Source organism: Bos indicus, chromosome 11, assembly GCF_029378745.1.
Source record: "Bos indicus isolate NIAB-ARS_2022 breed Sahiwal x Tharparkar chromosome 11, NIAB-ARS_B.indTharparkar_mat_pri_1.0, whole genome shotgun sequence".
Lineage (NCBI taxonomy): Eukaryota > Metazoa > Chordata > Mammalia > Artiodactyla > Bovidae > Bos > Bos indicus.
Window position 1 is genome coordinate 86,196,888 of NC_091770.1, and position 27,400 is coordinate 86,224,287.

Sequence of the window (27,400 nt, forward strand, 5' to 3'; positions counted from 1 at the left end):
AATGCTTGTTGAATGAATGGGAACTAAAACTTATTCTAGGTGTATTTCTTAAAGTCAAAAGCTTTGTAAAACTTTACTGGACATTCGAAGAGAGAAAAAACATCTGACTCACAAGAAATAATAGTGGATGCACATTTTAAAATGACCTTTTTCTATTGGCTAAAAGTACAGTGGAAAATATGATAGGATCAACCCTAATATTCTCTGGCAGAAGTTAGGAAACTATTTAAAGCTATTGGACTGGGCAATTTCATATCAAAGTGGATTGACATTTATTTAATAGTGAGAGTAGCACAGTAAAATTTAAAGGCTTTTTGTCTTGAATGCTTGAAAATTGTAATAACTTTTTTTCCCTCTGTTTATTTTTTGTTAAACAGGATGGCTTAAATTCTTTGGTCCTTGATTTGGATTTTCCTGCTTTGAGGAAAAACAAAAATATAGATAATTTCTTAAATAGATGTAAGTATGTGTAAACTTCATATGTGATCACATAACTCTACTTTTGATGAGAGATTTATATTTAATATCATTACAGTCCACAAACTTTTAAATTATTAAACAAATATTTTCAGTTTGCAATTTGATGTATTTAAATACTAATATTCTTTATTTTCAAAGCAAAATTGAAAAACCAATTAAAGTATGTGAAATAGATAAAGTTCAAAATTTTGTATAAATTAAGGCTATTTAAGGGAATACTAGACTACCTGACCTGCCTCCTGAGAAGCCTGTATACAGGTCAGGAAGCAACAGTTAGAACTGGACATGGAACAACAGACTGGTTCCAAATAGGAAAAGGAGTACATTAAGGCTGTATATTGTCACCCTGCTTATTTAACTTATATGCAGAGTACGTCATGAGAAACGCTGGGCTGGATGAAGCACAAGCTGGAATCAAGATTGCCCAGGAGAAATATCAATAACCTCAGATATGCAGATGACACCACTCTTATGGCAGAAAGTGAAGAACTAAAGAGTCTCTTGATGAAAGTGAAAGAGGAGAGCTCAACATTCAGAAAACTAAGATCATGGCATCTGCTATTTCATGGCAAATAGATGGGAAAACAATGGAAAGAGGGACAGACTTTTATTTTCTTGGGCTCCAAAATCTCTGCAGATGGTGACTGCAGCAATAAAATTAAAAAGATGCTTGCTCCTTGGAAGAAAAGCTACGACCAACCTAGATAGCATATTAAAAAGTAGAGACATTACTTTGCGAGAATGGTCCATCTAGTTCAAGCTATGATTTTTCCAGTTGTCATGTATGGATGTGAGAGTTGGGCTATAAAGAAAGCTGAGCACTGAAGAATTGATGCTTTTAAACTATGGTGTTGGAGAAGACCCTTGAGAGTCCCTTGGACTGTAAGGAGATCCAGCCAGTCAATCCCAAAGGAAATCAGTCCTGAATATTCATTGGAAGGACTGATGCTGAAGCTGTAGCTCCAATCCTTTGGCCACCTGATGCGAAGAACTGACTTATTGGAAAAGACACTGATGCTGGGAAAGATTGAAGGCAGGAGGAGAAGGGGATGACAGACGAGGAGATGGTTGATGGCATCACTGACTCAATGGTCATGAGTTTGAGCAAGCTCCAGGAGTTGGTGATGGACAGGGAAGCCTGGTGTGCTGTAATCCATGGGCTCGCAATCAGACATGACTGAGACTGAACTAAACTGAAGACTTAGCTTTACGTTGCCCAGAAGACTTAATGAGCTTTATGTTTGTATAAATGTAGACATTTCAGTCTCGTTAAAGAAGGATAATGTGATAACAATTATTGCCATAAATGTGGTAACTTTTAATAACTTTTAATATTTACCAGTATTGATGTTGCAGTGAAGTTGTGAATGAATTGAATTCTGAGAATTAGAAATTCTCAAAATAATTGTGTACACTTTATGTGAACACAGTAAGCTTTTTAATTTGGAATTATCAGAGTCTGGGCTATTTTCCTAATTAAAAACTTACCTATAGTTATCAAATCTACAGTATGTAATTAATGTTTTTCAAAGAAATACGCTACCAGAATTCATTATGAAGACCAACCTTGTATAACTTTATAGCAGCTTTCTGCCATGATTTAGAGTGTACTCCAGGGTTGATGACCCAAGCATCACAGTTTGGGTCATCACATGCTTGGGTCATCACAGTTTCAGCTGTCACCTAACTTGCTATACAACAGACTCAGAAACAGCATTGCTTAATTACTGCTTTTTTGGTAGTCTTATACGTGTTAAGCCATAGAGTTTTCATCCTTCAACGTAAAGTTTATGTGTCTTAGACTTTTAACAACAGCATTTAAAAACTGATAGATTTAGCTGAAAACTAAACCCAGTCTTTGAAATACAAATTTGTTTAACAGTATGGTAATTATTTTAAAATGTTGTTTATAAATATGGTGATTGATGTTATGGTGATCTTTTTATTGTAGATGAGAAAATTGTGAAAAAAATTAGAGGTTTACAGATGAAGGCAGAAGACTACGATGTTGTAAAAGTTATCGGAAGAGGTGCTTTTGGTGAAGTCCAGTTGGTAAGAATTTGTTTTGTTCTTTTTATTATTTGTTTTGATGACATGATTTTGTGAAACATTTGTCAGTGGCCCTAGAGTGAATCTTATTTTTGTGTCCAACCATGTCAGAAAATTAGCTTTATGAGTTTCATCATTTCATCTCTTAAGTGCATCAGTATCTTCATCCATGAAAGGAGATGCTGCTGCTGCTGCTGCTGCTGCTAAGTCGCTTCAGTCGTGTCCGACTCTGTGTGACCCCATGGACTGCAGCCCACCAGGCTTCTCCATCCATGGGATTCTCCAGGCGAGAACACTGGAGTGGGTCGCCATTTCCTTCTCCGTGAAAGGAGATAATTATACTCTAAATACCAGCTATTGTACAGCTCTAAAACACTGGGATTTAGAATAAGGCCAAGTTGGCTTCACACATGATCTGCTTAGCAGTTAATATTCTTTCAAAACTACTGTGTTTTTATTATGTTCAGATTCATAATATCTCTGCCTAATTAACTGAATTTAATATAAAAAACCCAACAAAGGCATTTTAATATTTGAAAGAAAATGTAAAATTTGCCTTTGCAGGGCAAAATGATAGCACTTAGAAATACTTACAAATGTTTGCAGACATTTCAGACATTTTATTTATATTATTATATGAGGAACAGTAATGTAATATTTTCTTTTTTCATCACCTGAATATGGAACTTCTCTTTTTTTTATAGTTAAACTATAAGAGTCAAATTCTTTTTTTAACTTAACAGTGCCTTATTCTCCTTGATGGAGCACCGAGAAAAACTGTGTGCTAGCATAGGTTTCTCTAGGAATAAGTCATGACAGAGTAACCTGTGTCTTTTTCTTTTATTCCTTGTGTCTTTGAGAGGCTTATTGAATTTGTAGATCAAGATAGTGCAATAGATGTAGTATATATCTGTAAGATATTTGAAAAGTTTGACATACTTGTGAATATGTGGAGAAGTATCAATGAATAAGCATATGGATAGAGAGCTTTAAAACTAAAGTTAATAACTGTTGAAGGCATGAATGGTTCCTTGGACACAGATCCCCAAGGACAGTTTTTAGAATTCTTTCCTGTCCTATTAAACATTTTATTAATGACTTATATTGAGGCAGTAGTGACAGGTTGAATAACTTTGTAGATGAGTTAAAACTGGAGTATGAGGATGATTTTAGAAGATGAGCCAAACCCCAGAAATCATCAACTGGGGAGATAATTAGCCAAATAGAATAAATGAAACTTAACCAGAATAATTACCTGTACTTGGATATGAAGAATTCAAGGAATAGATTGCTAAACAGTATATTGAAGAATGATTATTCTTGAATGTAAACAAGGCAAAAACCATTGGTGATATGGGTACCCAAAATAGTAAAGTTTGGACTTCTTTAATAAATTTCTAAGATAATACAGTTTATGTTACAGTTTTAGTTTATGTTACTAAAAAGAGACAGCTAAGGTACTCTCTCTTCTGTACTTATGACATTCTTCAAACGTTCACTTATTCTAAGAGCAAATTAGATTTTGAATGTTGCTTAACTTCATTAGAGAAAGCAATAGGATAAAATTGGAGCCTTCCTGGAAAGCAGTTAAGTTCCTTTTAAAGACTCCTATACTCATTTCTTTTTAAAAGTTTGTTTATTTTTGGCTGTTCTGGGTCTTTGTTGCTCTGTGGCCTTTTCTCTAGTTGTGGTGAGCAGGAGCTACTTTCTAGGGGCAGTCCTCTGGCTTCTCATTTTGGTGGCTTCTTTTATTGTGGAGCATGGGCTCTAGGGCTTGATTCCCAGGCTCTAGAGAGCACAGGCTCAGTAGTTGCGGTGCATGGGCTTAGGTGCTCTGACATGTGAAATCTTTCCCGGATCAGGGATCGAACCCATGTCCTCTGCATTGGCAGGCAGATTCTTTACCACTGAACCATCAGGGAAGCCCTACTCATTTCACATATTGGCTTAACAAAGCATGTTTTTATAATTAAGATAGTTTAATGTTCAATTTTAATAGATATTTTTGCAGAAAGTACTCTGGTACTGTGGAAAAAAGAGTCAAGGTCATCCACTTTTGTTTCAATTCTATGGTACATAGGATTCCTGTCATCAGAGCTTTCATTTATCTTTGAGTGGCACTAATAATAGGACTTTTATAAGATTTTTTTGTGAGTACTAAATTATATTATACATATGTGGTACTTATCATGGACCTGGCACATTGTAGATATCCAGTAAATATCAGCTGTTGTCATTATTGTGACTTCTCCATTAAGATGTATCACAGACATCTAAAATGTGAATTAGAATCCTTGATTCCTTGTCTAGCTTTGCTCTTCCTCACCAAATCTGTTCCTTCTCTTACTTTCCCATCTTAATAAATAAATGGCTTTAGCATCAACCCAGTTGGTGCTCATACCCCAAAATTGGGGTCATTATTGATTTCTCTTCCCCTTATTTCTTATATTTAATTTTTCGGTAAGTCCTGCTCATAATATTTCTCTATAGTCTCTCCACTTTTGGGGAATATTCACCTTTCTCCAAGATACTTTGTCAAGTATTAGGGCCTGCTTTGTTCCTGCTTTGTTTTTTACTTCTGCTAATAGTTTCACTGTTGTACTATTGATTTTGGATTGGGAAGTGCTGATGGAGAAAATACCAAGACTATGCTTATTAAATCTTCTGCAAATTCATGCCACCTAAGCTCAGCTGACCCCTTGTGACTCTTCGGCAGACTGTTTTCCCCATATTTCATATCGTTGTATTTTCACATACCACTCTCTCCCCCAACTTGGGTATAATAGAATCAACTGTAGGGCTTTTCTAACATACATGTTTTGCTTCATTCTGTTTTCTTTATTTCCCCACTTCTCCATGATGAGATATATGAAAAATAGGGAGTATAGATCTGTCTAATATGAACTGATACTAAATTGATGCTTCTAAAATGTATTCATTGTACATATCTTGGTATTTTATAGCTCCCTTATCTACTGAATGAAGCAGGAAGTGTTCATCCTGGCTATTTAGGCTCTCTTTGAAGGCATCAATTAATCTTTTATACTCTTATTTTCCATTATGCTGTTCACTCTGTACACTCAAGGCTGATATGAGATGAGGATTTTTTTTTTTTAAATCTCCTACTGACTTGCTTTTAATTTAAATGATTTTAAACTAAACTTTTAATGTGGAACCAACCAGAAAGAAAGAGCATATGGGAAATGATTCTCTAATACTTGACAGATTTTTTAGTCCTCTTTGGGAATAAAACAGTCTCCTCTCTAGTTAGAAGGTTATTTCTGATTTGTTAAAATTATCTCCCTCCTTCCATCTACAATGGAAACCTCAGTGGCACAGAATAACTATTCCAGATCTGTCAAATAGATGCATTGAGTCTTACTGTAAAAAAAAATCTAAGTTTTACATTAGAAATAAATTTTAAAGCCTCAAATGGGAAATTTTGGTGAGAATGATTTTCAAAAGTTTTTGTCTATAAGTGTTCTAGGACCTCAAGGTCTATTTTAGGATTTTTCCAAGCATGTCTCTAGCTACACTTAAGAATGCTTCATCTACTTAAAGTTTTTTTAAAAAGTATATATTAGCTATGGAAAACATAAATATAAGAAAATAAAAATCTCTCAGAATTCCATCAGCCGAAATAAAACTGTTAACTGTTTTGACCCTTGTTATCTTATTTTTTAACTTTTTTTTTCTCTATATAGTCATTGCACTTATCTACTTTTAAAATTAGAAACAAGGAATATAGTATTCTTTTCACTAACAAATAGAAATATTGGAAGAAAAGCGACATTTTTGTCCTTTAGGTAACCATAGATTAGTGACATAGGGGAGACATGTAAAGCTTCATAATAGAATGAACTGAGTTCCATTTGGCTATGGTGGAATTAGTTAACATTTTTGTGGACTATGTTCTGTGTGCTAAGTGTTTATATTCATTATCTTATTTTATCTTTGCAACAATTCTGTGAGATTCTTAAGTAGATGAATTCACCGAACTTTAGAGAGGTTAAGTGAGTTGGCCACATCGTTCATAAATAGCTGGGAGTTTTGCCCAGGTTTGTTGACATCTGTGTCCATGCTTTTAAGCAGTACTCTCTGTACAGTGCGATAATGAATCACCAGTGTATCTGACTGTTTATCCATCCATATGGAATAAAGGAGAAAGCTAGAGAACAAAGGGGAATGTACACAGTTGCTAAGGGAGATTATAATAGAATCATTCAGAAGGAGATATCCTCACAAGGAAGGTCAGTGGAAACCAGCTTTCCTAAAATAACAATGCTTTATTGTAGTACTTTGTAATACTAGTACCAATGTATTTTAAGGTATGAGGCAGACATTTGGCATGAATACAACTATAGCCGCTTAATGTTTGTCCTGTAGATCAAGTCAAAGTCTACAAGCCAGTGGTTTCTGTCTCATGTGCTGTGAGCCTGTAAAGTGTCCTAAAGTGTCCTTAGATGAAATTCAGGCCTCATTAACTAGTGTCTAACCAAGTTTTCTTTATTTACTAAAAGTTTTATAGATCTTATATAGCTATAATTTTGTTAAATTTGTTGAATTGGATAATTCCAACATTGTGCTAACCACTTGGAAGCCTCACGAATGAAAGTTTGTATTCTGTTCTTAAAGGAACTTATGAAGCAGACATATACATGACTAATTATGATATTAGATTATTAGATATTACATTATTGGAGTGGGTAGTATTTCCCTTCTCCAGGAGATCTTCCCAACCCAGGGATCGAACCCAGGTCTCTCTCATTGCAGGCAGATTCTTTACCAGCTGAGCCACAAGGGAAGCCCAACAGTACTGGAGTGGGTAGCCTATCCCTTCTCCAGGTGATCTTCCCGACCCAGGAATCAAACCAGGGTCTCCTGCATTGCAGGTGGATTCTTTCTCAACTGAACTATCACAGAAGCCTCATATAGCTATAATTTTGTTAAATTTGTTGAATTGGATAATTCAACATTGTGCTAACCACTTGGCAGCCTCACAAATGAAAGTCTGTATTCTGTTCTTAAAGGAACTTAAGAAACAGACATATATACTACTAATTATGATATTAGATTATCATAAGCATTTTGGAAGCATAGAAAGGGAAACAGTTTTGCATAATCACCAAGAGTGAAGTCAACAAGTATTTTTCACATGTTCAGAAAATCATCTTATGCCTGTGTTCTTGTTTATTTGAATGAATGGCTCCTTCTTCTAGGTTTCTTTTTGTTTGTTTAATTAATTCATATATAAAAGATTAAGCATAAATAAATGTTTAACTATTTCCTAGTAGCTAACAAATATCTTTTAGTTTCTGTTCATTGTTGTTGTTCAGTCACTCAGTTGTGTCCGACTGTTTATGACCCGATGGATTGCAGCACTTCAGATTCCCTGTCCTTCACAATCTCTGCTCAAACTCATACCCATTGAGTCAATGATGCCATCCAACCATCTCATCCTCTGCCCTCTTCTCCTCCTGCCCTCAATCTTTCCCAGCATCAGGTCTTTTCCAGTGAGTCGGCTCTTTGCATCAGGTGGCCAAAGAATTGGAGCTTCAGCTTCCTTATCACTCCTTCCAGTGAATATTCACGGTTGATTTCCTTTAAGATTGACTGGTTTGATCTCCTTGCTGTCCAAGGCACTCTCAAGAGTCTTCTCCAGCACCACAGTTCAAAAGCATCAGTTCTTTGGTGCTCAGCCTTCATCATGGTTCAGTTCTCACATCCGTACATGACTACTGGAGAAACCATAGCTTGGACTAGATGGACCTTTGTTGGCAAGATGATGTCTCTGCTTTATAATATGCTGTCTAGGTTTGTCATAGCTTTTCTTCTAAGGGGCAAGCGTCTTTTAATTTCATGACTGGAGTCACTGTCTGTAGTGATTTTGGAACCCGAGAAAATAAAGTCTGTCCCTATTTCCATTTTTTTCCCCATCTATTTGTCATGAAGTGATGGGACTGGATGCCATGATCTTAGTTTTCTGAATGTTGAGTTTTAAGCCAACTTTTTCACTCTCCTCTTTCATCTTCATCGAGAGGCTATTTAGTTCCTCTTTGCTTTCTGACATTAGGGTGGTGTCATCTGCATATCTGAGATTATTGATATTTTTCCCAGCCATCTTGATTCCAGCTTGTGCTTCATCCAGCCCAGCATTTCTCATGATGCACTCTGCATATAATTTAAATAAGCAGGGTGACTGTATATAACCTTGACATACTCCTTTCCCAATTTGGAACCAATCTATTGTTCCATGTCCTGTTGTTGTTGCTTCTTGACCTGCATTGAAGTTTCTCTGGATGCAGGTAAGGTGGTCTGGTATTCTCATCTCTAAGAATTTTCTAGTTTGTTGTGATCCACAAGTCAAAGGTTTTAGTGTAGTCAGTGAAGCAGATGTTTTTCTGGAATTATCTTGCTTTTTTTATGATCCAATGGATGCTGGCAGTTTTTTTTTTTTTTTTTTTTAATTTTTATTTTTTTTATGGCCCTGAAAAGGGCCTTTGGTTGAAATCAAGCTCCTGAGAGCAAACTGGAAAGCTTAACCGCCAAAGCCGTAGAGAGTACGGCCCTGGCGCTTGAGAGCGTAGACCACGTCCATAGCGGTGACCGCCTTCCGCTTGGCATGCTCGGTGTAGGTGACCGCGTCCCAGATCACGTTCTCCAGAAACACTTTCAGGACCCCGCGGGTCTCTTCGTAGATGAGCCCAGAGATGCGCTTCACACCACCACGACGAGCCAGGCGGCGGATAGCAGGTTTAGTGATGCCCTGGATGTTGTCGCGCAGAACCTTACGGTGGCGCTTAGCGCCGCCTTTCCCCAGACCTTTGCCGCCTTTGCCGCGTCCAGACATGGTTTCACGAAAAGTAAACCAACAGCAACTGGCAGTTTTATCTTTGGTTCCTCTTCCTTTTCTAAATCCAGCTTGTACATCTGGAAGTTCTTGGTTCATGTGCTGTTGAAGCCTGCTTAAAGGATTTTGAGCATTACCTTGGTAGCTTGTGAAATGAGCGTAATTGTGTAGTAGTCTGAACATTCTTTGGCATTCCTGTTCTTTATAGCATGATTCTTAAAACTCTTGTCATGGTCTGGATCAGGCATAAATAATATTAGGGTATAAATTAATTGGTTATTACTGTTATATGATTGCTTTCTCTAATGAAGTTAAGCAACATTCAAAATCTAATTTGCTCTTAGAATAAGTGAACGTTTGAAGAATGTCATAAGTACAGAAGAGAGAGTACCTTAGCTGTCTCTTTTTAGTAACATAAACTAAAAAAAAGGAACTTTTATTAAAAGCTTTGCTGGCATGAGCATTTGCTTTGCTATAATTTGCTAAGTAAAAATCTTGTCTGTCTTCTGGGGAAGGGAATGGACTAGGATCGTTCATTCCCTAATCCCACACTCTCGCAGTCATGTTTTCGTATTGCTTTCCCGTGTATTTATTTCCATCATTCTGTAAAAGGCATAGCACCATACAAATAGAAGGAATTGTTATTTCAGGTTAATAGTTTGATATAGAAAACGGATATAATCTATGACCCTCATCATAATTTATTTGGCCCTTTGCATATAGGATTCTTTTCATGTAAACTTATGTCAAAATACTTTAAGAGTGATATAACCCATTGATATAAAAACCTTTGTAATTATAATATGATTGAGCAGTTTTTATCCTGGGCTGTATTTTCTTTCGATCCATATTGGTTTTATTTATTTGTTGTATGAAGTACTGAAAAGGGATGTTAAAATTTCCAGCTGAAATTAGGATTTGCCTGCTTCTTTCTTTAGTTCTGTCAATTTTTGCTTCATGAAGTTTTAAGCTCATTTATTAGATGCAAGCATATTTAGAATTTTTAATGTCTTCCTGATGAATTATACTTCTTTTTTTCTGAATTATCCTCTTTATCTCTTGACCTTGTTGTCTATTTTGTCTATTATTAATATTGTTCTACTTTCTTATCCTTGCTGTTTGCATGGTTTATCCTTTTCTTTTTCTTTTTAACATGTTTGATGTTATATTTAAAATATATAAGGCTATGTTTTGCTTTTTAATTAATTCTGGAAGCCAACTATGCTCACCAATGTACCCCCAATGCTGCTTTTTAATTAATTGATAATTTCTACCTATGAATTGTATGTTTAGCCCATTTATATTTGCACATACTTTATTTATTTTTTTTTTTGCACATACTTTAGACTTTAAAATTGTCTCATAGGCCCCTAAGTCTATATACATTTTCATTTATTCATTTTTCTCTTTATTCTTCAGATTGATTTGTGTTTAGGTTCACTGAATGTTCTTCTTTTTTAAAAAATTTACCTATTTTTAATTGGAAGACAGTTGCTTTACCATATTGTTGGTTCCTGCCATACATCAACATGAATCAGCCAAAGGCTATCCCTTCCCTCTTGAACCTCCCTCACATACTGAATATCCTTTTATCTCCAGTCTCGGTTAAGCCCACCCAAAGAATTTTCCATTTTAGTTATTGTTCAGTTATAGACTTTCCAATTGGTTCTTTTTTTTTTTAATAGTTTCCATTTTTCTGTTGGTTTTTCCTTCTGTTCTTTCATTGAAACTATTTTTTCCTCTTTTCCTTTAGCATACTTTCTTTTAGGCTTTTGAGCAGATTTGAAAGAGATATTTAATGAGTTTGTTAGATAAATCCAGTGTCTTTTGGGGCTGTTTTCTGTTGACTGCTTTTTTCTTGATGATGAGTCATGTTTTTCTTTTTGCCTTTCAAGTAATTTTTAAATTATGTACTGGTCCTTTTGGATATATGATAGAGACTCTGGATTTTATTTTTCTTTGACAAGTGTTGGTTTTCATTTTAATAAGCTGTCCAGTTACTTGTTGATAACCTTTTAACTTTGGAGCCTTAGTTTTTTACTTTGTAAATGTAGATGTGTTTAAAGACCAAGTTGTTCCCAAGTCCTTTTAAGGACTGTAACTCCAAACTCTACTCCCTTTTTGATCTTTTAGGTTTGGTATTATAAAACTTTGTTAGGTGGTGCTAGACTAGGCCTTGCTTTAGAGCATCGTTCTTTCTCCTGAGATGTCTTGTCTGGATGCCCAGGAAATATCAGGGTTTCTTCGCTGTCTTTTTTTGGCTAGAAATTGAATGGCTCTGTAATACTGTTTAACATCTGGTGTCCCTGTTTTATCAGCTGCATAGCAGTTGCTCTCTGGTATACCATTGGTATTTCCTCTTTGAATAATCCCTACCTTTGTTGAGCTTACATTCTAATATGGGACTCAGACAATACAAGGAAGCAAAAATTGCAAGTTATGATGTCTTCTTAAAAGAAAACAAATTGAGTTCTCGGGTAGAGAACAATGAGGTTATTTCCACCACATCTGCAGTTACTTCCTTCACTGAGTCTTGAACTCCTCAAAGTCAGCAGTGAGGGTTGGAATTAACTTCTTCTGAACTCCTGATAGTGTTGATATTTTGACTTCTTCCCATGAATCACAAATGTTCTTCATGGCATCTAGAGTGGTGAATGCTTTCCAGGTTTTTAGTTGACTTTGCCTGGATCCATTAGCTAAATCACTATCTATGGCAGCTATAGCCTTACAAAATGTTTTTCTTAAATAGTAAAACTTGAAAGTTGAAATAACTCTTTGATCCATGGCTGCAGAATGGATGTTGTGTTATCAGGAATGAAAATAACATTAGTATCATCGTACATCTCCATCAGAGCTCTCAGGTGACCAGGTACATTGTTAATGAACAGTAATAATTTGAAAGGAATCTTTGAGCATAGATCTCACCAGTGGGCTTAAAATATTCAGTAAACCATGTTGTCAGCAGATATGCTGACATCTAGATTTTGTTGTTCCATTTTTAGAGCACCATCAGTAGATTTGGCATAATTCTTACAGGCTCTGGAATTTTTGGAATGGTTATCTCAGCTAGATCCTTTGGATAACTTGCAGCAGCTCCTACATTAGCACTTGCTGTGTCACCCTGCTCTTTGATACTATGAGGAAAGTTCATGGGCAGCCAACTTCTGCTATCTTCCGACATCTCTTCTATAGCTTCCTTATCTCTCTCAGCCTTCACAGAACTGAAGACAGTTAGAGCCTTGCTCTGGATTAGGCTTTGGTTTATGGGAATGTTGCTGCTGGTTTGATCTTTTATTCAGACCACCAAAACTTCATCCATATCAACAATAAGGTTGTTTTGCTTTCTTATCATTTATGTGTTCACTGGAGTAGCACTTTTAATTTCCTTCAAGAACTTTTTCTTTGCATTTACAGCTTGGTTCACTGGTGCAGGAGGCCTAGCTTTCAACCTGCCCCAGCTTTCATCGTGCCTATCTTACTGAGCCTAATCCTTTCTAGCTTTTGCTTGAAAATGAGAGATGCACAACCCTTCCCTTCATCTGAGCACCCACAGGCCATTGTAGTATTATTAATTGGCTTACTTTCAATATTGTTGTGTCTCAGAGAATAAGGAGGCCCAACGTGAGGGAAAGAGGGGAATAGTAGGTCAGTGGAACAGTCTGAGCACACACAGCATTTAAGTTTACTGTCTTATATGAGCATGGTTTGTGGCACCCCAGAACAACTGCTGATCCCAGATCACTGCAACAAATATAATACAGTGAGAAAGTCTGAAATATTGTGGGAATTACCAAAATATGACACAGAGACATGAACTGAGCAAATGCTATTGGAAAAATGGCACCAGCAGATTTGCTCAACACAGTGTTGCCACAAACCTTCAGTCTGTAAAAAAAAAAATGATGTAATACATACAAAGTACAGTAAATCAAAGTGCAGTAAAACAAGGTATTCCTGCAAAAACTGTCAGACCAGAGTGGTATCAGTGGAGATAGTTAGAAATGGTTGGTTTCTGAGACTGAAGGTAGGACTGATGTGATTTGCTGATGAGCTTTATTAGCTGTATGAGAAAAAGAGGAGCCAGAGGTTTTTAGCCAGAGCAGTTAGGAGAATGAATATGCCATTTACTGAAATAGAAACTATGGGAGGAATAAATTGAGGGGTGAAGATGTGGAGTTCGGTTTTGGACATCCTATTAGGTAATTCAAATGTAAATGTTAGTAGTTAACTATTTATTATCGATTATCTAATAGATGTCAACTATTATAAACATTCATTAAATATTTATTGGTTCTGTGGTAGAGTTTGCTATGTTATATTCTAGGATTAAAATGATGGTCAAAAATAGACGTTGTCCTTGCCCTTATGGAATTAGCAGTCTAATGAAAAAGGTAAGAACTGATCAAATAACCATATTATTGGTGGTTCTCCCCCTTTTAAAAAAAAAAAAATAATAACCTTTTAAATAAGATACCTAAAAAGAAGTAAGGATGACTTAAGAAAATCACAAATAACCCTTGGTATCTAAATTTATTAGGTTCTTATGTTCAAATTGTGATGGATACATGTACATATTTTACAATTTTTTCATTTAACAATGTCTTATTCTTTAAATTGATTAGCTTAATATGAAGGAATGAAGCTTCATGAATTCGGTTTTATTTAGATGAAATGAGGTAGTTTTATAGTGAGTTTAGCATTTAAAGGTATAGTATATTTCATGAAAAAATTTAGGCTGTTGGGAATTTTCTCCTCTCATTAAAAATGTTATGTTTTTCCATTTTGTTAGCTAAGGGGCATTTTTTGTTGTTGTTGTTAATTAAGTATTGAAGAATAGCATTATAGTATGATCTATTGTTCACCATTTTCTCATAAAATTAAAGTATTATTCTTGTGTTAAAAATCAACAGGTTCGTCATAAGGCATCACAGAAAGTTTATGCTATGAAGCTTCTTAGTAAGTTTGAAATGATAAAAAGATCAGATTCTGCTTTTTTCTGGGAGGAAAGAGATATTATGGCCTTTGCCAACAGTCCCTGGGTGGTTCAGGTAAGCAGATGAACTTTTTATATGTTTATTTTCCTTTTTTATAAGTGCTTATAAGTTAGAATTGATTTTGCATTCTGAAAGTCCTATATCTCATTCACATGACAGTGTAGTTATTTTTAATAAGATCTGATTCATTACACTTGTTTAATCTTCTAAAGCAGTATGTCATTTACACATGATAGATATGACGTAAACTGTATAGAAACAAGTATTACTTGCAACTTTGTCTTTTTAAATTCCTTTTTAAAGAATTGAGTTACCAGTATGCCATTGTCCCCCACTTACTCTTTCTCATGATTTGTATGATTATATGATAGGAACAATAATTAGTTTATCTTGAAAAGGAGAAAAAATTCAACATTAAAATTTTTGAAAATTCTCTTTCAGTCCTTGACTGTGAAGTAAGTTTATTTTGCCTTTTTTCAGTTATATTCCTCACTAGCTTTGGTTTTCTAAATTTTTTTGTGTGTGCTAATAGCTAATTCTGCAGACATTTTTGGTCAGATGTCATGAGTAAACTTAGATATATATCAGAGCATGTTCAGTATGCTTAAATGATCCACAAGTTTGATACCATGTTTGTGGAAGGCTATTTGGAGATAAAAAATTTGCTTACTTGATGACCGTGGATTTTAAAAACTCACTACCATTGCTTTTTTTGTGTGGTGTTGAGTTTCACCCTTTCTCCTCACTTTATTTTTTAAATCTAGCCAGTAGCTAGAAATTCCTGATATGTTTAGTTAATAGTAAATTTTTTGTAGCAAATCATGGTAATCTATTTGATTAAGAAGTGATGGTAGCAAAGTATTAATCCACTTTTAGTTTTAAATTGCTTTCATAGTAACAGATTAATTGCCAGTTCTAGTTTCATTTTGTAAATTTATATCTTTGATCTTTAATTCTGCAGAGTAGACCTATAAAAACTGTCTACTGAGATAGTTAATGAATTTGTGGAAGCATATCAATAGTGAAACATGGCACAGTTGAAAAAGTAATAGATTATAATCCTGGTTATCATTTGTTTATCTCTGGTAAAGCACATTTCATGTACCATCATATTTATATGTATGAAATGTGTGACTTTTGGGAAAACTTGTCAAAATAACTGACTTATTTCTATTTATTTAGTTAGTTTTCAGTAATTTCAGTGTATTTATGGAGTTATACAGTCAGTCATTCAGTTCAGTTCAGTCACTCAGTTGTGTCCGACTCTTTGCAACCCCATGAATTGCAGCACGCCAGGCCTCCCTGTCCATCACCAACTCCTGGAGTTCACCCAGACTGATGTCCATCAAGTCGGGGATGCCATCCAGCCATCTCATCCTCCGTCGTCCCCTTCTCTTCCTGCCCGCAATCCCTCCCAGCATCAGAGTCTTTTCTAATGAGTCAATTCTTCGCACAAGGTGGCCAAAGTATTGGAGTTTCAGCTTTAGCATCATTCCTTCCAAAGAACACCCAGGACTAATCTCCTTTAGAATGGACTGGTTGAATCTCCTTGCAGTCCAAGGGACTCTCAAGAGTCTTCTCCAACACCACAGTTCAAAAGCATCAATTCTTCTGCGCTCAGCCTTCTTCACAGTCCAACTCTCACATCCATACATGACTACAGGAAAAACCATAGCCTTGACTAGACGAACCTTTGTTGGCAAAGTAATGTCCTTGCTTTTGAATATGCTGCCTAGGTTGGTCATAACTTTCCTTCCAAGGAGTAAGCGTCTTTTAATTTCATGGCTGCAAAAACCATCTGCAGTGATTTTGGAGCCCAGAAAAATAAAGTCTGACACTGTTTCTACTGTTTCCCCGTCTATTTCCCATGATGTGATGGGACCGGATGCCATGATCTTCGTTTTCTGAATGTTGAGCTTTAAGCCAACTTTTTCACTCTCCACTTTCACTTTCATCAAGAGGCTTTTGAGTTCCTCTTCACTTTCTGCCATAAGGGTGGTGTCATCTGCATATCTGAGGTTATTGATATTTCTCCCGGCAATCTGGATTCCAGCTTGTGTTTCTTCCAGCCCAGCGTTTCTCATGATGTACTCTGCATATAAGTTAAATAAACAGGGTGACAATATACAGCCTTGACGTACTCCTTTTCCTATTTGGAACCAGTCTGTCGTTCCATGTCCACTTCTAACTGTTGCTTCCTGACCTGCATGCAGATTTCTCAAGAGGCACATCAGGTGGTCTGGTATTCCCATCTCTTTCAGAATTTTCCACAGTTTATTGTGTTCCACGCAGTTAAAGGCTTTGGCATAGTTCATAAAGCAGAAGTAGATGTTTTTCTAGAACTCTCTTGCTTTTTCCATGATCTAGTGGATGTTGGCAATTTGATCTCTGGTTCCTCTGCCTTTTCTAAAACCAGCTTGAACATCAGGAAGTTCACAGTTCACATATTGCTGAAGCCTGGCTTGGAGAATTTTGAGCATTATATTACTAGCATGTGAGATGAGTGCAGTTGTGCGGTAGTTTGAGCATTCTTTGGCATTGCCTTTCTTTGGGATTGGAATGAAAACTGACCTTTTCCAGTCCTGTGGCCACTGCTGAGTTTTCCAAATTTGCTGGCATATTGAGTGCAGCACTTTCACAGCATCATCTTTCAGGATTTGGAATAGCTCAACTGGAATTCTATCACCTCTACTAACTTTGTTCATAGTAGGGTTGAACATATTTCAACATATTTTCATGTTACAGCTTGTATGAGCACTTGATTCTTTTTATTGGGTGAATAATATTCTGTTATATAGATAACCACATTTTATTTATTTTTCAATTCATGGATACCTGGGTTGTTTCTGCCTTTTGGCTATTATGAATAAAATGAAAGTGGAAAGATGAAGTCGCTCAGTCGTGTCCAACTCTTTGCAACCCCATGGACAGTAACCTACCAGGGTCCTCAGTCTATGGAATTTTCCAGGCAAGAGTACTGGAGTGGGTTGCCATTTCCTTCTCCAATTATGAATAATGTTGTGCTCAATTTTCTTTCATATGAATTTTTGGCACATATGTTCCCACATTTCTGTTAGGGATCTATCTACCTTGCAGTGAAAATAATGGGTCATAAACAAACCTATAATCAATTTTAGTTGATTATTGCAAGCAGTATTCCAAATATTAGCCCCCCTTTTTTAGCCCCCCCTTTTTTTAATGGTTATTAAATGCTTAATTGTATGAAGGCTCCTATAATTTGTTCCTATACCCTTTTAACTTTTTTTATATGGATTATGGTACAATATAAATCTTAGACCTATCTGTATTTTTTAGAGCTATATTCTTAGTGTACTTTAAATTTAATAGATGAATATTGCACATTAAAAATAACATTTTTGCTGAGAGAACTTTTTCTTTTTTAATCCACCTCTATATCAAGTTTGCTGTGTTCTTTGGGTGCTTTCTAATGTCCTTTCTTTTATAGTAAACACCTGCTTTCCTTTATAGTTTCATACATCCAAGTAAGTATATTCCTAAACACTTTACTTTTAGCTTCTTTTCTCTTGTGCCACTTGGTGAAGAAACCTGGTTTTTGCTGATTTCATCCTGTGGTATAGTTTTAACATATTCCTCTCATTTATGTTTTTGTTAGTTGGTGATTAAATATAAAGGCTTGATCAATGGGGAATGTGGCAGGACAGCTTCATGGGTAATGTTTTCTTCTTTCAGAAGGCTAATGTCTGACTATCTCTTACTCTTGTTATTTTACCAGATGTCTGTGCTGTGTTGAGATCGTTAATTTTGTAAAGATTGCAAAATGGTAATATTCCAACTGAGTTATTTCTTCTTGAGTAGAATACTTCTACAAAGAGAAATAATCCCCCACTTGGTTACCTAGTAGTTCAGGTCACAGGCCACATGCATCACTGAAATCTGATTTTTAGAACAGCTTCATCATCCCCAAATGATCACTTATACCTAAAGTCATTTCCCATTCTCCTCCAGCCCCAGGCAACCACAGGTATGCTTCTTATCTCTGTAGATTTGCCTTGCCTGGACATTTCAGGTAAATTGGATCTGGTCCGTGTCCCTTATAATACTGATTTTGAAGTTCGTAGCATGTCTTGTACTTCATTTCTTTTTAGTACTGAGTAGCATAGCACATTATATGTGGTTTAATCAAGAGTCTTTGTTCCTTGTTCTTAGCACAGAACTTCAAAAACTCTTCAATTTCCCGTGTGTTATGCTAATGAGGCAACTCCTGTTGGCATTTTGATAACTTTTGGATGAGATAGACATGAGTTTGAGTAAGCTCTGGGAGTTGGTGATGGACAGGAAAGCCTGGCATGCTGCAGTCCATGGGGTCGCAAAGAGTTGGACATGACTGAGCGACTGAACTGACTGAACTGGATGAGATGGGGGCTGATCATTAGAAAGAAATGAGCACATGATTAGAGGATTAGAACTCTCAGCCTTTCAAGCTAGGAGTACTAGAAGGAGGTTGGAAATTGAGTTTAATCACATGCCCAATGATATAATTAATTGTACCTATGTAATGAAATCCTAATAAAAGCTGCAGACATTGACACTCAATGGAGCTTCTTGGTTGGTAAAGACATTGATGTACTGGGATGGTGATTCACCCTGATTCCACAAGAAGAAGATGCAGAAGCTCTGTTGCCTCCCAGACCTCACCTTATGTGTATCCTTTACAGTAAAACTGGTCAAAAGTATGGTGCTTTCCTGAATTCTGTGAGTTAACCCAGTGAATTATTGAACCTGAGTCATGGAAACTCCAGAATTTGTAGTTAACCAGAATGCTGGTGGCTTGGGGACTCTCAAGGTACAGAAGTACAGCTATTGTCTAAAGTGAGGGCGATCATGTGAAAGACTGGGCTCGTAACTTGTGGTGTCTGATGCTAACTCTAAGTACTTGGCATCAGAGTTGTATTGCAGAATACCCAGTTGAGGGGGAAGGAGTTATGTGGATACTCCATTATCTTTGTTCATTTACCATTTGATGTGCATTTGAATTGCTTCCACTATAAACTTATAAATAGTGAATATGTTGTTGTGAACATTTGCATAAAAGTTTTTTTGTGTATATACTTCATTTCTCTTGGATATATACCTAGGAATGGAGTCTGAGTTGTGTGCTAAATTTGTGTTTTACTTTTAAGGAAGTTGTCATACTATTCGGAGAAGGCACTGGCACCCCACTCCAGTGCTCTTGCCTGGAGAATCCCATGGATGGAGGAGCCTGGTGGGCTGCAGTCCATGGGGTCGCTAGGAGTCGGACACGACTGAGCGACTTCACTTTCACTTTTCACTTGCATGCATTGGAGAAGGAAATGGCAACCCACTCCAGTGTTGTTGCCTGGAGAATCCCACGGACGGGGGAGCCTGGTGGGCTGCCGTCTATGGGGTCACACAGAGTCGGACAGGACTGAAGTGACTTAGCAGTAGCAGCAGCAGCCATACTATTACCCAAAGAGGCTGTGCCATTTTACATTCTTATCAGCATATATGAGGTTCCAGTTTCTCCATATTCTTGCCAACACTTGATATTCTTTCTTCTTATTATTATTATAGTCATTCTGGTGTGTGTAAAGTGAGATCTCACTGTGGTTTTAACTTGACTAATGACTAATGATAGTGAGCGCCTTTTCATGTGCTTATTGACCACTCTTGTATCTCCTTTGGTGAAATGTCTGTTCAGATTTTTACCCTTTAAAAGATTATGTTGCTTATATTCCTGTTGAGTTGTAGGAGTCCTTTGCATAGTCTAGATACTTTATCATATATATCACTTGTTAGTATTTCTTTTCAGCCTGTGGTTTGTCTTTTCATCTTCTCATATGATTTTCTGAAGCCAGAATATATGTTAATTTTGATCAAATCTTATGCCAGTTTTTCATTTTGCCAATTTTTTTATATTAGAAGAAATTTTTGCCTAATCTAAGGTGATAAATATTTTTCCTTTATTCTTTCATAAGATTTTTATAGTTTCAGCTCATAACTTTAGTCCTGTGATCTATTTTGAGTTAATTTTTGACTATGATGTGAAGTAGGGGCCTAAAAATGTTCAAATTTTTGCCTGTGAATATCCAGTTATTCAGACACCATTCATTAGGAAGACTGTACTTTTCCAACTAAATTGCTCTGACACCTTTGTATGTATGTGTGTGTATATATACATATATATTATATATATATATATATTTGACCTATAAATATAAGGGCTATTTATAGACTGTCACTTGTGTTCCATTGATTTGTATATCTATCCTTATACCATACCAGTACTGTTTTGATACAATAGTTTTGTATTGAGGTTTGAAATTGTGATGCTTCGTTTTGTTATAAGATAGTTTTGGCTCTTCTGGGTTATTTGCATTTCCATGTAAATTTTTTTTTATCAGTTTGTTGATTTCTAGGAAATAACTTGCTGGGATATAGAGTTTGTATTGATTCTGTTGATCAATTTGAAGAGAATTGTCATCTTTATGATACTGACTTTCTCTCCAGGAACATGAGTGTTTCTCCATTTATATCCATCTTTCCTTTTGCCATTTAGCGTTAATAGCATCACACACACACACACACACACACACACTTATATACGGCTTTCCTTTTGCCATTTAAAGTTCATAGCATTACACACACACACACACGCACAGCTTTTCTTTTGCCATTTAGCATTACACACACATACCCCCCCTTCTCAATTTGGTAACTAGCATTATAATGTCTTTTTGTCCCTTTCGTCTCTGCATCTCACCACCTTCCATTTAAAAATTATTCTAAAAAAAAAAAAAAAATTATTCTAATCTTGACTTGACTTTTCTCAAAGTATTTAATTTTGTATCAGTAATTATATTTAATAAACTTTTCTCGATTATTTGTCCCCTTTTCTTATGTCTCACATAATTCTCTTACTTGGATTTATTCATTTTGTCAAACCATTTTCCTTGAGCAGTTCTTTCAGAAGTGGTTTGTTTTCAGATTTCTAAGAATAAGCATGATGTAATACATATTTATTTTGCCATTTTATTGGGTTTTCTTTTTAGACTGCCATATTCTAGAATTGAAATTTGTTTCATTCACATTTTTAAAGCTATATCTCTGTTTTTTGTATTCTGTATTGGCTGAAATGTTTGTTAACAATATGATTTGGGTTTTGTACGTAAGATACTTTTTGTCTTTGTAAACTTTTAGAATTTTTTGGTTGGGTTTCTGAGAGTTTAGCACTATCTGTTTCTCTTTGTTTCATTTGTAGTCCTTTCAATCTAGATTTTTAACTTTATTCATTTCTGGAAGGTTTTGTTTGCTGTTTATTTTTTCTTTTTCTTCTGGTCTATGTTCTCTCTTCCAGACTGCATTTAGCTAGATGTTGGAACCTTTCTGACTTTGCTCTGTTTTTCATCTCTGAATCCTTCAGTGACTTCAGAGAGAGAAAGTTACTTTGCTCAATTTTCTTGCTTTATAATTTGTTTTTCTCTTATCATTACTTGTATATTTAATGCCAAAGCTTCAGACTTTTTCTCATATCATCCTGTGGTTTACTTGATGTGACTTGTTACTCTTTTGAGGCTATTGGTTTTCATATTTTTAGAGCTGTTCTTAATTTGTCCTATTTAAGCATTTCCTTGACTGTTAACTTTGTGTTTCTTGAATTGCTTTGCTTCTATTTCATGATACTGGTTTTTCTCAGTTGTTGATTCTTGTTGTTGTTCATTTGCCCAGACCTGTCCAACTCTTTGTGACCCCATGGACTGCAGCACGCCAGATCTCCCTGTCCTTCATGATCTCCTGGAGTTTGCCCAAGTTCATGTTCATTGTATCAGTGATGCCGTCCAGCCATCTCATCCTCTGACACCCTCTTCTCCTTCTGCCCTCGGTCTTTCCCAGCATCAGGGACTTTTCTAATGAGTTATTTGTTCACATCAGATGACCAAAATACTGGTGCTTCAGCATCAGTCCTTCCAGTGAATATTCAGGGTTGATCTCCCTTAAGATTGACTGGTTTGATGTCCAAAGGATGTTCGGGAGTCCTCTAGCACCACAGTTCAAAGGCATCAATTCTTTAGTGTTCTGCCTTCTTCACATTCCAGCTTCTCACAACCGTACCTGACCACTGGGAAGACCATAGCCTTGACTACATGGACCTTTTTCGGCAGTGTAATATCTCTGCTTTTCAAAGCACTGTCTAGGTTTGTCATCGCTTTCCTCCCAAGAAACAACCATCTTCTGATTTCATGGCTGCAGTCACCATCCACAGTGATTTTAGAGCCCAAGAAGAGGAAGTCTGTCACTACTTCCGTCTTTTCCCTGTCTGTCTGTGTGCCATGATCTTAGTTTTTTGAATGTTGAGTTTTAAACCAGCTTTTTCACTCTGTTCTTTCACCCTCATTAAGAGACTCTTTAGTTCCTCTTTACTTTCTGCCATTAGAGTGGTATCATCCACATATCTGAGGTTGATGATGTTTCTCCTGCCTATCTTGATTCCATCTTGCAACTCATCCAGCCTGGCATTTCTCACGATGTGCTCAGCCTGTATGTTAAACAAACAGGGTGACAGTAGACAGCCCTGTCATACTCCTTTCTCGATCCTGAACCAATAAGTTGTTCTGGGTTCTAACTGTTGCTTCATGACCTGCATACAGGTTTCTCAGAAGGCAGGTAAGATGATCTGGTATTCCCATCTCTCTAAGAGCTTCCCACAGTTTGTCATGATCCATACAGTCAAAGGCTTTAGTGTAGTTGATGGAAACAGATATTTTCCTGAAATTCCCTTGCTATCTCTATAATACAGCGAATGCTGGCAATTTGATTTCTAGTTCCTCTTCCTTTTCTAAACCCAGTTTGGACATCTGGAAGTTCTTGGTTCACGTAATACTGAAGCCTAGCATGCAAGATTTTAAACATGACCTTACTAGCATGGGAGATGAGTGCAATTGTCTGATATTTAGCACAGTCTTTGGTACTACCCTTCTTGGGAATTGGGATGAAGATTTTCCAGTCCTGTGACCACTGCTGGGTCTTCCAGATTTGCCGACATAATGAATGAAAAACCTTGGTAGCATCTTCCTTTAGGGATTTGAATAGTTCTGATGGAATTTCATCACATCCACTAGCTATATTATTAACAGCAATACATCCTAAGGCCCACTTGACTTCGCACTCCGTAATGTCTGGCTCTGGGTGACTAACCACACCATCATAGTAATCCAGTTCATTAATATCTTTTTTATTCTGTATATTCTTCTGTATATTCTTTCCATCTCTTCTTGATCTCTTCAGTGTCTACTAGGTCTCTACCACCTTTATCCTTTATTGTGCCCATCTTTGAGTGGAATGCTCGCTTGATGTTTCCAATTTTCCTGAAGAGATCTCTAGTCTTTCACCTTTTGCTGTTTTTGTCTTATTAAGCATTGTTCATTGAAGAAGACCTTCTTGTCTCTTCTAGCTATTTTTTGGAACTCTTTGTTTAATTGAATGTACCTTTCCCTGTCTCTCTTGCTTTTTGCTTCTCCTCATTCTTCTGCTATTTGTAAAACCTCCTAGATTCTTGTTTTTGTTCTTTTTTCTGTTTGTGGAAATCTTTTCTGTTTATGTTGTGTGCTTTCAGGAAGGGGTGGGACATATTGTTGGATGGAATGTACAGATAACCTTTCCTTCTGAATTTGTGGTTTCTTGTCTCTCCTGGGGGTCAGGACCTATCTTAGGTGCCTTGTTACTAGTTCTGGTGCTAATAATACTAGTCCTAATCTCACCTGATTTATTAGGAGACCCTGATAAGTATGCCCCAGCAAATCCCCTAGCTTGGTGTCCTTTTTCTCAGGTCCCAGTGCCACTGCTTTAGTCTGAGTGCAGTTAGCACTGTCAGTTGCTATTGATTATGAACAAGATGATGGGGAAAGGAAGGGAGAAGGCCCTGTCCCATATGTGGCTACGAATTACTCTTCCCAGTGGTATGGGACTTACTCCCTCTTCTGGTATCTATTGAATCTGGTATCTTAGGTGTTTCTAAACTGCCTACTCAGCTCTCTGCTTTGTGAGTTATGTGCAGGAATTTATTTGCAGAAAGTTGGGCCATTTTATTATGGATTCTTTAGTCATCACCTTTTATATTCCTCTTTCTTATTCTGTTTCTCTTTTAAAATATGTCTATTTAAATAGATTCTTGTATTCTCCAAGAGGGAAAATGATACATTTATGCATATTTTGTTAGTTAAGCATGAAGAAGATATCCATGTAATAGTTTTATCTGATAACTCATTCTCCATTAAAGATATCCAAATCTAAAGTCAAAGATTTCATAAAGTTTAACTCTGTGTTGGTTTTACCGTAATTTGTCTTTTTCAATAGCAGTATTGATTTGGGGATTTTTTTTTCTGTTAACAGTTCTAGGTTTTTTTTTTTTTTTAAATATTTTTATTTATTTATTTGGCTGCACTGGGTCTTAGTTGTGGCATGTGGGATCTAGTTCCCTGACCAGAGATCGAACCCAGGCTCTCTTCATTGGGAGTGCAGAGTCTGAGCCACTGGACCACCAGGGAAGTCCCTCTTCTTTTTTTTGACTTTTTTTCCTTCTTGTTTTGTTTTCCAGCTCTTTTGTGCCTTTCAAGATGATAAGTATCTGTACATGGTAATGGAGTACATGCCTGGTGGAGACCTTGTAAACCTTATGAGTAACTATGATGTACCTGAAAAATGGGCCAAATTTTATACTGCTGAAGTTGTTCTTGCTTTGGATGCCATACACTCCATGGGTTTAATTCACAGAGATGTGAAGCCTGACAACATGCTCTTGGATAAACATGGGCATCTAAAATTAGCAGATTTTGGCACATGTATGAAGATGGATGAAGTAAGTAACAAGCGAGTTTGTTTTTTTTTTTAATGCTAGTTTTTTAAGAGACAAAAAGAAAACAACATATCTAGACTTCATAATTAAAAAAATATAGAAATTTAGTTTTACTAATGACTCAAACAAGGTAATAAAATATCTAAATCAAAACATTTTCTTTACTAAATCATTCATCTAGTTGTAGAATACTTTGTAGATTTGGTGAATTCAAGAGAAATAAGAACTCAGATAAGTAATCATCTTCCTCATAGCATTTTGACAAACATTTTCTACCAGTCAGAACTAGTTCATGTTTATAATGATCTCTCTGTAAGTGTGCTATAATTCCTGGCAGCAATGCCTGATTGGGAGAGATCATGTTTTCTTTCTATGTATTCTTATTAATTATCTTGTCAAGACTTTTATTTTGAATTAAGCTGATTTTTCTTTTCTCTTTACTTCTCAATTTATTTATGCCACCTATTTGATATTCACTTTTATTGATTGTCATCAGTGATCCATATTCTTCAAGTTCAGCTCTGATTTTTTTACCTCATGTGGAAAATTTTCTTTGAGAATGCTAACCTGACTGATCACTTTCTGTCATAATGTCCATAATATTACTCACTTAGAATTCATGCTGTACTTCACAGTCCACTTTTTTCCATCTAGGTTTGTATGCCCTGTCTACCCAGCTAAAATGTAACATCTCTTAGGTTCTCTGGTCTTCTTCATAGAGTATTACCGTGTTTGTGTTCTGCATACATTAATCAGTATTTAGTAGGTTGACCAAAGCTCCCTCTTGTGGTGTTTATCATAATGTAGAATAAAGTGATTACCAGTGAAAATTAATGAAAATGAAATAATTTTCTAATAGAATGCTAAACTTTTTAATGTCTGTTATACATAACAAATGATACTTATGTGTTGCACTTCCACTAGCGTGCTCTGATTTTCATTAAACCAAGAACCTTTGGGAGGGTGCCGAGAAATCACACCATGTGTTTTTAGGATGGGTAAAGGTGGTTAAGGAAAGAAAGATGTTGAATATGCAGGTATGGAACAGGTCAGAATATGGTGTTTACGAAATTATTGTACAAGCATGTAAGTAAATACTAAATTCACCTGTTTAAATATCTTAAATTGTCTCTCTATAGGGCAAAATAAAAGATGGTATATATAATTTTGTTTACTATTTTAAATTTAGGTACATGTAGTTACTTATGTTCCTTGGCTCACAACTTATTGTATTAGTTATCCACAAAGACCTCATTTGGTTTTTTTTAAATTATGTTTATTATGTTTCCCCCCTTTCAGTTCTTTTTGTTTTATTCTCTTTCCCTAATACATAGCCTTTGTAATGTCTTTACTATAAGCTCTTATAGACTGTTAGTAGAGTAAGAGGTAACAAAAATACACAGAAGAACTATACCAAAAAGATCTTAATGACTAGGATAACCACGATGGTGTGGTCACTCACCTAGAGCCAGGCATCCTGGAGTGTGAAGTCAGGCAGGCCTTAGGAAGTGCCACTACAAACAAAGCTAGTGGAGGTGATGGAATTCCAGCTGAGGTATTTAAAATCCTAAAAGATGTTGCTGTTAAAGTGCTGCACTCAGTATGTCAGCAAATTTGAAAGACTCAGGAGTAGCTGCAGGACTGAAAAAGGTCAGTTTTCATTCCAATCCCAAAGAAGGACAATGCCAAAGAATGTTCAAACTGCCAGAAAATTGCACTCATTTCAAATACTACCAAGGTTATGCTCAAAATCCTGCAAGCTAGCCTTTAGCAGTGTGTGAACCGAGAGCTTCCAGATGTGAAAGTTGCTCAGTTGTGTCTGATTCTTTGCGACCCCATGGAGTGTAGCCAGCCCACCAGGCTCCTCTGTCCAGGGAATTCTCCAGGCAAGAATACTGAAGTGGGTTGCCATTCTCTTCTCCAGCGGATCTTCCCAACCCATGGATTGAACCAAAGTCTCCTGCATTGCAGGCAGATTCTTTACCATCTGAGCCACCAGGGAAGCCCTCTAGATACATAGGCTGGGTTTAGAAAAGGCAGACGAACCAGAGATCAAATTGCCAACATTCATTAGATCATAGAGAAAGCAAGGGAATTCCAGAAAAACATCTTCTGCTTTATCAACTATGCTAAATCCTCTGACCATTTTTTGTTTTCAGTAAATCTTTCAATTTA

The 27,400-nt window shown here is 36.3% G+C and overlaps 2 protein-coding genes across 9 annotated transcripts in view; one reads left to right on the forward strand and one right to left on the reverse strand.

Annotated features, from left to right (window-relative positions):
• The window catches only part of ROCK2 (Rho associated coiled-coil containing protein kinase 2), a 128,577-nt gene that overhangs the window by 43,454 nt on the left and 57,723 nt on the right, over nt 1–27,400 (forward strand). For 7 of the 8 annotated variants that reach the window (XR_011569398.1, XM_070799129.1, XM_070799126.1 and 4 more), the window contains exons 2-5: nt 378–459; nt 2,432–2,532; nt 14,290–14,427; nt 24,968–25,228. Coding sequence is in view for 7 of the 8 variants with exons in the window: in XM_070799129.1 (XP_070655230.1) it covers nt 378–459; nt 2,432–2,532; nt 14,290–14,427; nt 24,968–25,228 (582 nt within the window). In the remaining variant the exon portion in view is untranslated. Of the gene's footprint in view, nt 1–377; nt 460–2,431; nt 2,533–13,703; nt 13,771–14,289; nt 14,428–24,967; nt 25,229–27,400 lie in introns of those variants that run through there. The other variant, XM_070799132.1, reaches the window with a different exon arrangement.
• On the reverse strand, nt 9,006–9,404 carry LOC109566384 (histone H4-like). Its single transcript, XM_019970704.2, has one exon. It carries the CDS (start codon nt 9,377–9,379, stop codon nt 9,068–9,070), a length of 312 nt encoding a protein of 103 aa, XP_019826263.2. The 5' UTR covers nt 9,380–9,404; the 3' UTR covers nt 9,006–9,067.

Coding starts and splice junctions, on each gene's coding strand:
- LOC109566384 (XM_019970704.2), bottom strand. CDS start 9,379: ATGTCTGGACGCGGCAAAGGCGGCAAAGGTCTGGGGAAAGGCGGCGCT.